This window comes from Bufo gargarizans, chromosome 11 (assembly GCF_014858855.1).
Source record: "Bufo gargarizans isolate SCDJY-AF-19 chromosome 11, ASM1485885v1, whole genome shotgun sequence".
In the NCBI taxonomy this organism is placed as follows: Eukaryota; Metazoa; Chordata; class Amphibia; order Anura; family Bufonidae; genus Bufo; species Bufo gargarizans.
This window is the reverse complement of record NC_058090.1, coordinates 92,782,600-92,798,095: the sequence shown is the minus strand read 5'-3', so window position 1 is coordinate 92,798,095 and position 15,496 is coordinate 92,782,600. Positions and strand designations below refer to the sequence as shown.

The window sequence follows — 15,496 nt, the reverse complement described above, 5'->3', positions numbered from 1 at the left end:
CTATTGGGTGCCAGAGTGTGACATTGGTAAAAAGTAATTGCCTATGTTCCTTCTAAGGCTATGAGGACAGACTATCTGGACATTTAGTTGTGGAAGCCTGGCATCCTGGTATTGCACCTTTCCTGGTTGATTTCTGTAGTGTAAATGTCACCAATCAGTGACTACCCTTGGTACCTTGTGGTTCAGACCACACCTCCATGAGGGTTTTAAAAGGTGAAGACAACAAATAGTTCTAGGTCATGGTATAAAGCATGAGCATAGATGGTCGGTTGGTGGAGAATGCCCTCTAGATGTTGGGTTGGGGCATCAACAAACCTTTCCACCTCCATCAAAAGTAATGGCCTAGGGCCATCTGACTGCCCGTTTAGAGGCACCATTTGGGTCGGCAAATCCCTGACGTTAAGTTAAAATCATTTCTTCTTTCCACCTGCCAATGAAACACATTTCCACCAATAACTTTTGGCTAAATGAAGGGAAGCCTGCCAGGGTGGGATTAACCTCTCCAGTCCCACGAACGCCTTTTGCAGGCTGACTGATGGCCTTTGCTGGGATAAAGCTATAGGGAGCTGCACACATGTGGTGAGCTCTTACGTCTGCCAGATGTTTCCCCCTCCTCTCTTGCTGAAATCGTGCTCTCCCGCCCCCTATTCATTCCCAGGCCGTCCAGCATAGCTGGGTGTGCTTGATGTATTACACAGCTTAGGTTCCTGTTTAAGCAATAGCACAATATATACTATTACATTTTTACAGACGTCTTATGAAAGTAAGAAAAAAGGAAGCGTGGAGGAGTCAAGACAAGACCGACCCAAATGGTGGAAATAGGGGTGTGATCTTATATTGTTATATGTACAGGAGAGGATACCCATAGAATGCTCATTTTAATAATTATGACCTGTTGGCTACTGGACATCTACAGTTTACGTTTGGCTTATTTTTTAAATGACTTCTAGTTTTCTGAGCCATCATTGGGAAAAAAAAAACATGGCTGCTTTCTTCCAAAAAAGTGCCACACATATCCACAGGGTCAGCTCCAGGTTCATGTGGGTCTTTGGCACAATAAGGTCTCAGTGGGCCCCCTAGTGGCATTTTGCACATTGCACACGGCAATGAAACAGCATATATTGCGTTTTATTGAATAATAAAGCTCACCATAACTCTCCCCAGTAGAATGTTACAGTAGAAAAATGCCCCAATGTGTGCCAGTACAAAAAATGCCCGTTAAAATGAGCGCCAGCACAAAAAATGCCCTTTATATTGTCTGCCAGTGCAAAAATGCCCCCATAGTGCCCCCCATAATGTGCCAGTATAAAATGCCCCTATATAGTGCCCCCAGTAGATGCCCCCATAGTGCTCCTCTCCCCCTTCCCCACAGTGCCCCCATAATGTGCCAGTATAAAATGCCCCTATATAGTGCCCCCAGTAGATGCCCCCATAGTGCTCCTCTCCCCCATCCCCACAGTGCCCCCATAATGTGCCAGTATAAAATGCCCCTATATAGTGCCCCAGTAGATGCCCTCAGTGTGTCTCCCATAATGTGCCAGTATAAAATACCCCTTCTTAGTGCCCCCAGTAGATGCCCCCATAGTGCTTCTTCCCTTCCCGTCTCCATAGTGCCTTCTATAATGTGGCAGCAAAAAATGCCCCTACATAGCGGCCCCATAGCGCCCCCCCCCCCCCCCCCATAGTGAGCCAGCATTGTGCCAAGTGAAAAAAAACTAACAAAAAAAACCCACCAATACATACCTCCATGTTTCTGGTAGCAATGCAATGCAGGCCTCTTCCAGCGTGTGTCCCGTTCTGTACGCTGCCGGCCAAGGCGGCGAGGCAATGATGTCGTTATTGCGCCACCTGCGCTGTCCTCTGATAGGCTTCAGTCCTGGTGCCTGCAGCCTATCGGAGGAACGGGAAAGGGAGACGCCTCTCCCCTGCCCCGCCGCAGCATCCAACTGTATCACCGTCCTGAGGATGGAGATACAATTGAATGTAGAGAGATGAACGCTTCCACAATGGAAGCACTTATTTCCCACGGCCCTGCTATCACCGCCCCCAACTTTATTCTCAGGGCCACGCCGCCCGAGGCGATTGCCTCTCCACACCTAATTGGCAGTTCGGCCCTGGGTATGCCAGATTCTGGCGCTGGCCCTGCACAGGTCATATGCGGTATTGCAACTCGGCTGCATTTATTTCAATGGAGTCAGGATCCAATACCAGACATCATCCATGGACAGGAGTGGCGCCATTTCTGGTAGAGGCAGCCATGTTTTCTAATCCTGTGCAAGCCTTTTAATATTTAGTCGTGGGCTAATATTGATAGGTGTCAGACTACTGGTCCACCATTTAAAGTGGTGGCCTATCCTCATGATAGGTCATCACTAGCTGATTGATGGAGGTCTGACACCCTACTGATCAGGTGTTTGGGTGTAGCTCTGTCGCTGGAACTCCACAGCACACCGTCAACCTTGTAGTGGAGGAACCTTGTTACTACAGCACTGCTCCCACTGACGTTAATGGGAGCAGTGCTGTAGTCAAAAGCTCTGTCCATACACAGTTGACGGCGTCAAATTCTGGCAGCTGATCGGTGGGGTGTCCGACCTCTGCCAATCAGCTAATGATAACCTATCCTGAGGATAGGCCGTCACTTAATAAATGCTGGACAAACCCTTAAGGGTTGGAATTAATGCTAGCCCCCCAGGTGATCCGGAGATGGAAGGGACAGAATTCCCTTGGGTCGGGAAGTATGACATGTTCTGTTCAGCAAGGAATGTCACTTTGCAGGGAAGATCATGGAATGGTCAGTTAGGGTCCTGGCTTATGGGAGAAGGTTTTTGGACCCCCCTCAGGCACCAGGGCCTGTGTATCATTGCTATCTCTGCACCCCCTTTAGCTGTTCCAATATGACCCTGGATGCAGAATCTATGACTACCTTCTCTGACATTGTGCACGTCACCTTCTATGAAGCAATCTGTTAGGATTCACCTATTCTTCTGGGGGACATTCCTCTATACCGAGCAAGGGCGGCCACTAGATACAGTTCGCAGTTACGAAAGCATTGCTCTCAGGATCTGCTGGTCACCTCCCTGTTCTGCGTTCTTCATTGTCAGCCAGAGTTTAAAAGGAAAAAAAACCTAAAAACACATTAGGGATGAGGCCTGCATGATCTCAATACAGTTCCACCAGTGCGAGCCAGATAAACTCCCAGTACGGTTAACCCTGTGACTGCCAATAAAATTATTCTCCTAAACTAAACTGCAAGGCAAAGAGGGTCACAATTTCAACCCAAACAATGGTTTGTCGAGTGAAAGTTCATCATGGTCGAGAAAGAAATTGGCCTTTTTTTAACATTTTCATCCAGTAGTTGGACAAAAGATTGTTCTTGAATAAAAGATCTTTCCTTGAAAGAATGTTCCCAGAAAGATTGTTCTACTTGATCCTGGCATGTCATTGAATATGTATGACCAGTTTGAACGACTGTAATGGGCAGTATGGACTAAAGTGTGTTCACTGCCAAAAAATCATTCACCGGACAACCATCCAACCATCCACCTTTTTCCTATCTAATGTGTATGGCCACCTTTCCAAGAAGATCCTGTGGTGGACCTACACTCTGACACAATAATGGGTCCCAACCCCCATTTGGAGACGGCCCTTCACTTACCACTAGGGTCTGTTTCTTACAGGGAGTCTGTCAGCAGTTCTTTCCATGCTAAACTACATAATACATAACCAGTAGAGTTGAGCGAAGTTTTCAAAAATTTGATTCGTTTCTTACCCAAATTTTGTCAAGAAATTTTATTTGTTACGAATTACTTTCTAACGAATCGCATTATATTGTATGCAGCGGGTGCAATTATGGTGAACGGCTACTGCACCCCTCAGATGCCGCGTTCAGCGCTGATCGTTGCATCTGAGGGTCACATTTAGCCTATCAGGGGTTAAAAAAAAACTTTTACATTCCCCTTATCCACTTGATCGCGGAGAGGCAGTCGCTGCCATCTTGACTGAAGAAAACACATAAATTAGGGGGGGGGGATGACGTCACTACGTCACCATGCTTGCCCGGAAGCAGTGACATCACACTTCAGCGGATGCGAGAATTGGTCAGTTTTCTTCAAACAATATGGGCGCGACGGCCTCCTCGCACTCAAATGGATGAGGTGAGTATGATTATTATTTTTTTACTGCCATTTCACGAAAAATTTATGCGTTGCCACAAAGCAACAGGAAATTCGGATTTGTGGCGAATCAAATTTTTCCTGAAATTCAGATCAAATTCCACTTCGTTAACTTTAATTCGCTCAGTACTTATAACCAGGTATATATCATAAAGGACGGCCATACAGACCTAAAATGCATATCCACTTATTTATGGTATTTTTACACCCAGTAAAGAACTGTTGCTGAAGGCCCAGGAACAAAGCAATGAGAAATGTCTCCAGGTTTTAATCATTGCCCTGTGCTTTATATAGGGTCTTTCGGGATACACTATCCACATTTCTATGATGTAAAGGCTCCTCGTTGACCGGGTGTTCATGATTATAGTCCGCCTGTCTGTCACATGTGAAGATTTAGATTTTTACAGATGCAGGGAAACGAAGATGAAGATGAAGTAAAACAAGGATGGCGTTTGCACTGAAAAGGAAACAGTCAGCAGATTCTGGGTATTGTGCCTTGTATATAAGACAAATTAAAAGGATACCTATGGAATCATGTTCTCTTGGGAGAGAGATATAGTCCTTACCCTGCCCAGTAAGGCTACGTTCACACCAGTGTTAGGAGACATCTGGCAAGCTCTTCCGACATATAGGCCGGGATTCGTCTGGACAAAAACCATGGCGTGCAGCAACTTTTGCCCAACCAAATCCCGGCATATATGCCAGGAAACAGCTGGATCTTTGCTGGTTCCCATTATAGTCATTGGAGTCCGCCATGCAGGTGGAACTGTCTCTAACCCTGGAGTGAAACTAGCCTTAGTCCATAAGGTGTAGAGTGTCCTGTCTCCATCAAGTCTTTGCTCCAGTTATGCCTGATCCCTAAAAGGTATATGTGGCGACCTGTGTACATCACCCTTAGTTTGACAGTCTTCAAGAATGTTACCTTGATCGGCATTGGCCTCCCAAGCCCAATGGTCCATGTCATGCCAGTACTACCTGCAGATCTCTGCAGTGGGAGCAACCACCTTCTGTGGTTTGATGGATTTGCTCAACGCCTAAATTCTTTGGAGAACCCCTAGATTTTCACTTCCAGCTACATTTGAGATCTTAGGAAAAGAAGTTGGCTACTCCCATCTTCACTGACCTGACCATTAAACTTTTTGCTGCATTCCTATTTTTCAGTTTGTTTAAAAAAAAAAATACAATAAAAGTCTGATAGTGGTCTCCACATGTAGCCCCTACAGCCTTGAGGTCTTGGAGACCACAGACCCTAATCAGCTTGCCATTTTCCCACTGGACATGTATACACATTTCATATCATGGATCACGTTTGACATCCATTAATTCACTCCAGTTTGGTCAGTGAGATGGATCAAGAGGGTTCTTTCACTGACTGCCACCAAGACCAAGAAGGAAGTGAGAGAGAAAGCAGGATCAATTGGGTCGCAGAGTTTCTGAAAAACTAGCCTCATAACAGCTGATATGGCTGGCAATGGAATCTGTCAGGCAGTTACTTTCAGGTCCAGAAGTTGCTACAGCAAAGCTGAGAATGGCTGAATTTAGAGAGAAACTGCACACATTTGAGCACATGCCATAAATATCATCAATAATAGGACTAATATTATTATTATTATTATTTTTAATCTTCCGTTATGTAGAACCTAGTGGCAAGCGATTAGCACTACGGTCGCCTCCACATGGGTTTGTCCATCTACTCTACTGCTTTATGGTCATGGATGATTGAACAAATGCAACCATGAGTCGATGAAGACTATGCAGGATCTATTAATTGCTCTTCATAGCTGTGGGACCTCTACAGGTACCAGGATCCCATGCTATGGTGTAGCATCTCAATGGGAGCTACTTTGCAGTGCCTATAAAGGATTTTAATCTTCTTTCCCCGCATCTGAGTGAATTAGACAAAGTAGAAGACCTGAGTGTGCAATTTCTTCCTGTCTCCTAAATATATGTTGTATTGTAGAAAATTTGACTTGATCTAGTTTGGTTGATGGCTTGAAAGGGGTTTTCTAAGACTTTACTTTTCCTGGGATAGGTCATCAGTATCTGATCGGTGGGGGTCCAACACCTAGGATCAGCATCAGTGCTCCTGTGAGCGCCAGGCCTTCTGGCAGCTAGCCAAGCACCGCGCCATACATTGTATAGCAGCTGTGCTTGGAGTCGCAGGTCAGCCTCATTCACTTGAATGGAACTGAGCTGCGCCTAGGCCACGTGACCAATGAACATGATGCCTCTGGCCTAGGAAATGTTGCGAGAAGGCATCTGCGCTCACAGGAGTGCCGCAGCCTTCTCAAACAACTGATCCCAGGTGTCAGACCCCCACAGATCAGATACTGGTGACCAATCCAGTTAAAACGTCTTGGAAACAACCCCTTTAACAAAACTTGAAAGGGAAAAAAATCTTGTATTACAAATTTGCGAAAGCAGAAGTGTCACGTTAATGTAAACACCATCTCCTCAACACCTCTGTGTATTATGAAATGGATACACCAGTACAGTTTTGTTGTTTTTGCTCAAGATCAGCTGTTCCTTATCCTCCCAGTGAAGTTAGGTCATTGTCAGGCAAGATATAATACTGTAAAACACAGGATGACCTTGTTGGGATAGATATATGGTCCAGGACACAAACTATCATGGCCAGATGTCTCCCAGCTGTGTCGGGGCTCTATGCTTGGCAGGCAGCAAATAGAGAGATTTCTGCTTTCAATCTGGACTCTGAAGAGGAAACTTGTGGATCATATCTATACAAGAAGCCAGGGAGGTCTCACATTGCAGAAAGCAGTCCTCGTCAACAGGGCTGCAATCCTCACATATTTATTAACATCACTATTCCTTGAAGACAACAGGAGTGAACAGGCTGAATTTAACTAAAAAGAGTATTTCACTATATTTATGTGACCTCAGAATCACACCTCGATATATATTGTAAAGTCATCAGTGATGTCAGTCGTCGACTACCAGATGTGCTGCTTGTGTTTCCAGGAATTTTTTTAAACTCAACCTTTTCTCTTTCACCTTAAAAAGTCTTGTGACAGCCAATGTGGCACCATTAAAGCTCGGACAGTAGTTGCCTACCAACATTCTTAAGGTGGCCATACATCTTCAATAGCCATTGACCAAGTGATTGGTAAACAGCTGTTCCTTCCAGTTCACCAGTACTGGATGGTGAGTGGCCGAGCATGTGTATGTTTCATATGGCTGAGTGATTTCAGGCGTTTTAGACAACCTTTACCTCATTTTTATGGACAGCTTTACACATTCAAGCTTCAGAGCCACCATTTCACGGCAGTTTCACAGTTAGGTTCTGTAGTGTTCAATACTTTGGCTTCATTGCATGCATCTGGACCACTTGGTCATCCTACCATGGTTTCAGGTCATTCTATTCACTCACACAGCTTTTCAACCATTGAGAGGCATCAGAGGAGCAACATTGGTGGAGATCTATAAACTAGAACCTCATTGATTCCCCAAATTAAGTGACCATGTTATATAAGGTGAAGCCCTCTAGTGCTTCACTTTTCAGAAACGGTATGCATTCCAGAAGAGAACTAAAGGGGTTTTCGCTCTGGGAACCAGTGGTAGACTAAAGCTCCAGGACCACCACCGTTGTCAAATGTCATAGTATAACTGTGGTTTATATTCCCTGTTAATACCAAGACTACTTTTTCATCATTATCTACATGATTCCACAGAGTTTCTCTGTGATTTTGCAAACCCCACCTAAGAGAGACCAAAGGTCAAGAATTATAGTCAAAGTCCAAGCAGATGTTCACAGGATTTCAAGGATTTTGTGTTTTTGTTGTATGTGAGGAAATCCTAGTATTAATATAATTTGAGGCAAAACATATGGTGTAAACCGTGTTTACTGAGAAAGCCATCACTGGTCACTTATAAATAATGTTCTTCATATGAGGAATATGAGTAACACCTTATCTACGCCAAGTATTATGTCAGGGCTAACACTTGTATGTGATAAGATAAAATGGAACCACAACTGCTGAGAAGGTGCCATTAAATTATCTTCTTCCTGTGCACTTGGCACCTTTCTTTGTTTGTGAGCCAACAGCGTCCTCCTATGAGTAAATAGATGGTCACACAGGCTTTAGCATATGCAAATACAATTCACAGATAATCTTTAAGGACGTGGGATTATGGTTTTATCCGGCAGCTGTATTGGCAGGTAGCATCTTCCAAGTGTCCTCAGCATCTGTCAGGTGCATTTTCGGCTAAACACATTGGATGAAAGGTAAAAAATAGGATATGTTGCCTAGTTGTGTTGTGGTAACCAAAATCCTACAGTTATCAATTCATTTGTTTAATGTCGTCTTAGAAGCAAATGTTTTTTAAAAAGAACTGAAGTGGGGAAAAAAGCTGGAAATCGATGTCCCTCAGAGGACCCCATGTATGAAATGGTCTAGTTCTAATGGTCTTAAATCCTGGCCATGGATGCCAGGATTCAAACAACGTAGACTTGTGATTTCCTGTGCCATGTGCCACCCCTGTAGCCCTCCCTGGCATACCATAGTTTTTCATAGTTGAGCCTGGAGTCTTCCTCTAACAAAATTAACATGAGAGGGACACTGAGGAATTATTTCATTTTAATAATCTGTGGATGTTTTTTACTTGTGGTCTTCTACAGGGTAACAGATGGTGGATGAGAACCCATAATGGCAGTCAGTTGGGGTTGTCACCCAACTTTGTACTCACCCTAAGTAACCCCGAATAATAATCTGCATTGCTATTAAGAGTTTCATACCGTAACTCCACAAATTACACTATCTTGGCCTCATTCAGATGGTTGTAATGTGGACCCATTTTATCATGCGTATTAAGGCAGCACCATCTGGACCGCTTGTGTTTCCACTAAACTGAACTCTAAAATGGTCTAAATTTGGTTCAGTTGAATTACAGAAGGTTCAGGTTTTGCAGCTGTAGTACAGATGATTAAATGGCATAAGGTTGAGTAAGAACCTTTTTGGACATCTGCCATGAATAGCTACCAGTAGCGGTGGTCACATGGTCACTCATGTAGAGGAATAAGATGGTTCAGAAAAGGCTGAATAGAATTTTGACATTTCATGTGAGAGAAAACTTAAAGATTTTATTAATATATCCTTCACTTTTCTTTGCAGTGAGCGGTAATCAAAGGTGTGCTCTTAACTGTCGACCCATTGGCTATCGTTTCTATGTTCGTCATACCGAGAAGGTCCAAGATGGAACTCCTTGCGAAGCTGGTTCTGTGGATGTTTGTGTTGATGGGCAATGTCTGGTAAGTATGAGGTCATTTCTTTAAGCACAAGAGTCAGTGTATAATCTAATGTTTACTATTGGATTCATGAATGACCTCAGTTGTTTTTTTTTTTGTTTTGTTTTTTACCTGCATGCCAAATTTTTCTTCCTCACTAAAACCTCCAGGGATCAAAGATGGTTGACAAAATTTTACAGACTGCACCGCCTTTTATTGACTGTATAATTTGCCTTTGGGTGCTAAATATTTGAGGTTACCAATGGTATTTTTACCCGAAACAAGCCACTATAAAATAGGATCCGGCCTTTACTTTAGAACTTAACTTTGGTGACATCTCATGTTCATAAACATTGGTATCTTCTCACCAAATTGTAACTTAATGAGATGTAAAGTCTAGATATCCCATCAAAGGTTCTTTAGATGATTTATATTACAAAGTGTGTAAGGATGCATCAAACAGGATGTTTGTGAGACAGGATTAACCACGAAAAGCTATGAAGAAACTCGGATTGTGTCATGGAGACTCAAGTCTTTACATGTACGTAATAGTACACAAATTAGTAATGCTTAGCTAAAACTTGTCTCTTGTGTTAAGCGTTTATGGCCCTGAAGACTAGAATCCAAACACAAAGGTATATTATCACCCAATATACTCACTTATGTAATATTTTTTGCGTCCATTATTATTGACATGTTGGTCTGATTTGGGTCCAGAATATTTGTTTGTACATCCATCCATAGTATCAACTTTCTATGGAGAGCTCGGCATCAAAAAATGATCCAAAGAACTATGAGAGATCTTTTGGTTATTCAATACCACTAGATGGTTGGACGCTTTGTATGCTTATATCCACCCTGATGATCTCATATTTTCAGTTTTTATAGATGGTTTTAGACATTTTATTAGGATTTTTAGCACCCGTTGGTCTTGTATCATGGAGAATGGTTGCTGAATATTACCATGCACACTTTATTTATGGTTTGTAAAAGGGGTTGTCTTTCAAAAAGTGAGAGAGTTCTTATTTAATAGAGTTGGCACACTGCTTAGGATCCATATCTTTTAACCGGAATAAAGAACGGTTACAAAGACCTTTTCTAGTTCTGGAAGACCAGTCCAACACATTAATTTTGATGGGCACTATTTATTTCTCCTGTGGCTGGGCTAATAACCTTGCTAGGTTACTCCACAGATCACAGCTGATCACTTGGGGTCCCAGCAGGTGATTAGCTTTATGTAAAGGGACCCTTCTAACAAGTAGAGATTGTCCAAAGTCTAGAAACCCTTTAAGGTTGTTTAGCACTTGAATATATATGGAGCTCTTTGCTGACGAGTGGTGAATAGCCATTAGCTTGAAGATGAGGCATCCAACTAAGCTCTATGTCTGTATCCAGTGTATCGAGAGAAACTAAGACTGATGACATCTGGGTCTCTGCATCTTCTACCTCTGTTTTTCTGGCCTCATACCCGATTGTTTACACGTAGACAGTTTTGCCCTTCAGAGCTTCTTACTAACCCGAAGCCTTCCTTTACAATGGGTTGCACCATAGCAAGTAGAGAAGTGAAGATGTGGCTCAAGTCCAGGTTCCTTTTGCAGAGATGTGGATTTCAATATCCTGGACAGCTTCCCGCAGTCCTGGAATCAAGCTATATTATCCCCCCCCCCCCCCTTAATAACGTCTAGAAGACAGCGCCACATCATGCGTATGACCCGCCGTCCAACAAAACGACGACTGTGTATTTGTGTTAAATATCGCTACTTTTCTTCTTACATCCAAATCACATGTTTGCTAAAATTCCCCGACAGATTTTCATTCCTGGTGAAAAGGCTGTAGACTAAATCGAGTAGCTTTAGCCTGAAATTTGTCTTAATCCCGTTCTGCACACAGTGACCCTGCGAGATTAACACTATCTGATCTAGTGATATCATAAGATATTTCAATGTTTGAGACTCTTTGATTTTTGACCACCCTTCACTGTGGTCATACTGTTTATGATGATGTGGCTGTGTGAATGGGGCTGAGCTACCATACAAAACATGACCACGTGAAGGAGAGGTGCTCTATGTCTACTAGTCCAGTGATTCTTTTGGTGATCAGTGGGAGTTGGGATCCCATGCATCACAAAATCCTAAAAACCCATTTAATTCCTTCAATATTTAAATTAAAGACACTTTCCATCATAGTTTTTTTTATATACATATGGGGCAGAATAGGTTTAATCATTATTCGCCCTGTTGATCCCCGGGTTTGGGTCCCTTGTGATCTCCACCTCCTGGTTCTGATTTCACACACATGAAGTGACTGGAGATGCCTGCTCAGCCAGTCATTGGCTGCAGTATTGACCCACCTCAGCTTGCGATTGGCTGAGTAGGCATCTCCAGGCATTTCCTGTGTGTCAGGATCAGGAAGAGGAGACCAGCAGGTAATGGAATAGCAGCTGCAGGGAATCGATGAGGTGAGCAGGGGCCCCACTAGAATGCACTATTTTCAGGCTGATTACCGGGAACAAGCATTCGCAGGAACGCTCGTTCTTCTTTATTGGCCTATATAATCGAGCAGCCAATAAACTAGCAAAACGGCGCTTGGGCATTGTAATACAGCTTTAAGGCTTTTTTTTTTAACCCATTTAACCCATTCTGCCTCTTTTATAAAAAATAAAAAAAAGTTTATCTGATCAAACAACCCCTTTAAAAGACAGGTTCCCTTTTAAACAGTCTTGGATTTTTTGGATATTCCAGAAGGTGTGTCTTCTTCTTTTGAAGAGTTAAAATGACAGCATTATATGGGTCATGATGGAAAGTATTTTTTATTAATATTTCTGAAGTGTGCAAGTTGAAACCTGCTTAATAAAAGGCAATGGCTGGATTATTTTTAGATGAGATTCATACATGTGTCATGATGAGTCTACCTGCTGTAAATCAGGGGGCGGAAGGGATGACTGAATCCAGCATTCCTCTCTGAATAACTTACCAGTGGATACAGAATTAGCCCGCCTGAAGCCTTAAAGGGAGCAAACAAAGACCAACTAGAAATGGTCTTTAGACGCGGTGAAGCCTGCAAGAACATCTCTTAAATTTGTCACCATTGTAACCTACGCAATAACTACAGAGTAGTGTAAGAATTCTGCTTGAAGGAGTCACTGTGTAGTTGCACCCAGGCCCTGGTGCCTGAAGGAGCCCATAAGGTCTCTCTTATCATTATGAGGAGATCCAAACTGTAAGTGAAGCATGGTAGCTGGGGAAGCCATGTTAATGATTTTCCATGAGACTCTGGAACTGCAGGCTATGTTTCTGGAAGAGGTCCAACTCTGCTGTTTGTGCACAGCTTTTTAAGTCTCCCTTTTCCAGGTAGAGATGGAGGCCTTGATCGCTCATTTGGTATTGTTTATAGAAAATATGTATAGGAGTAAGAATGGTGTCAGGTCCTCTTTAAATTCAAGATGTCTTCCTTTCTGGCTAGGGAGACTCTCTTTTCTCTCGCTTACTTGTGAGAAAGAAAGTGACACCTAGGTCTTTCAAAAATTACTTCTTGGTCAACTTGAACCTCCAAGCACCAGCCCCCTAATAGAGTATTTGACTTGTTTTGGGTCTGTTAGGCTACTGGGTCTTCTTACAAAGGCAACTCTGCACCCTGTCTTGGACCAATACTCAAGTCAGAAGTAAGGGTCCATTCACGATGCAGTGTAAATTTGATGTATGCCCCAGGAAAGCTACCAAAGCATGGGTCCATTCACCCAGTGAGGGCCAATGGAGTGTTGTTTTAGCCTCTTTTGACAGAATGAGCACCCTGTGTTCCTGCTACTGCCATGTCCCCTGATCACATAAAATGACCCCAGAATTCTTTGCAGTAGACACCGCTGAAATTGATTAAAACCTGACATGTGACATGCTGCTTGCAATGCTGGTTTTATTGGTTCCGAGAATAGTTCAATCACCGGTCGGAGGAAGCTGCTCGTTACGTCCCTCATCTCCTTAACATTATTAGTCCTGTTGGAATACCTCTCTAATGCTTCTTAAATTTCTGTTATGAATAATTGTATAGATCCAAGAGCTCATTGAAGGTGAATGGAGACCCTCCTAACACTGTTCATAGACTACACGACTCTTCTTTTCCTAGAGAAATATTATGTGGGGATATACGTGGCAAGGTCACCAAAGCCCAACAACTGCATCGGTAGTTGGTTGCTGAAGTAATGGCACAACCTGCCACTGCCTTGGGTTACCATTTATTCCAATAGACAAGTGTGTTGTTATTACTTAAAGAATCCTAACTGAGTGACTCCAACAACATTAAATCAAGCATCTGCTAATTTTACACACATTCCCCTAGTATTTCTTTCAAAGCGTTGCCAAGTTTTCTTTCAGCTTTCATGTTTCTTAAAAAATACTTTCTTCACTGGACCCTAAGAGATGGTCATTTATTGAAGGGGTTGGACTACACCTTTTAATAAGTAGGCATCCTCAAGTGGTGTTTTGTAGAGGCTTCCACTGCAAGGACCACTGGTGATGAGCCTTTACTGCTCTCAGTGGCTATCCACTCTTCCTAATATAGACAAGGATTGGGAGAATATTGAGGGGAAAAGTAGGCAAATTAACTGTACTGCGGAAGGAATAAAACTCTAGTGTCCACCTATAGGTAGTTACCCTGTTGCAAGTCAGTGTCTGAGGCTCGAAAAATTAAGAGGGACGTCAGCCAAACCAGAGACACCATCTATAGACATCTATTTTAGGGTTCTTGCTCCTCATCAGTACAGAGCAGTGTACTGGTTCAAACATAATAACCCATAACAATGAGCAGATCTAAGGAATAATGTCCATGTTTGATGTAGCTTTCACCCAACCTATACTGCTGCTGAAAAGACCATAAGAAGAAAGTATGTAGACATATGTATCTTACATCTTCACAATCAGGACTCCCAAAATAGGTGTTTTCCATTTCTACCTTCAGATATCTTCCATCACTGGTGGGGAACTATGAGGTATGGTCCTACTAGCATCAAAAACCTACAGTAGCGTCTTGACTGTCCACATTTTAATTACCTGTCTCCATAGCAATACTTCCAAAAGATCAGCATAGGGGTGATATATCGGTCAATGACGAACTCTCCATCAGCACAAGCTTATTGTCCATTCTATGTGCAGCCCACCCCTCGTATTTCTTATTCTTACTACACAGCAAAGTGAGAAATAACCTCCCCTCTCCTACAGCCAACTGTTGTTCTCAAAAGAGAAGACTCTGCATTATTAATTCTAACTCCCTGAGAAAGTTAATTTGGGCTTGTTTTCTCTACAAAATAATCCTGTCTCAGAAATGTCACATGCAGAAGATATACTGAGTGAGGGCAAAGAACAGGGTCTGACTGTACAAATTCGGGAGAGGTGAAGCGTAATATTTCACTGTAAGCTATGGAGGTCTTGTAGACCACCCAGCAGGACCATTCGTAGTGTCACTTGTCAGAGTCACACTGCTAATTTGGGGGCAAAGATTACTGTTGATTCTTGGCACCTCTCTAGTGACACCGTACTGTGAAATTTGAAGATGCTCTATCACTCTGCAGGATAAGAACTGAAGATACCAACATGCTTATCAAGGAGTGTTCACTCCAACTCCAGTTGTCATTTACAGCTGTCCATAGATAACATTTTGTCTGAGATGTTTCCTGTACAGAGTATATGATATTACCTTGTATTATCCATGTGGGGAATTGGTGGCTGGTTGTTGTATAAAAGTGGCCATACATATAGGTTTATGGGTGGCAAAACCTGCCCATGTCTGTGGGACTGACCGACCATCTAATGTGTGTGGGGACCTCCTAACTCTTTTCAGATGGTAGATGAAGGATCTGGCTGCTGGATCTTAACATGCTTGAAGATTTTGATGAATGTTTGGCTAGGTCAGCTTAAGGGGCATAAAAGTTCCACAGTTCTACTGACCAGATAGCGGTTGTATCATGCTCTGGTCAACATTTTACAACCATGGATGAGTGTTGATATTAATATTATTGGCACTAGGTGGCCAATTATTTTATATAGCTGATGAAATTTTGCCAAGTTTGGTCCCCACTTTGGTGTTTGGTTAG

At 42.9% G+C, this 15,496-nt stretch overlaps 1 protein-coding gene across 4 annotated transcripts in view; it reads left to right on the top strand.

Moving 5' to 3' along the window:
• Positions 1–15,496, top strand: part of LOC122921234 (ADAMTS-like protein 4) — a 116,438-nt gene that overhangs the window by 71,160 nt on the left and 29,782 nt on the right. For all 4 annotated transcript variants that reach the window (XR_006387012.1, XM_044271201.1, XM_044271202.1 and 1 more), the window contains exon 6: positions 9,302–9,438. Coding sequence is in view for 3 of the 4 variants with exons in the window: in XM_044271201.1 (XP_044127136.1) it covers positions 9,302–9,438 (137 nt within the window). In the remaining variant the exon portion in view is untranslated. The remainder of the gene's footprint in view (positions 1–9,301; positions 9,439–15,496) is intronic.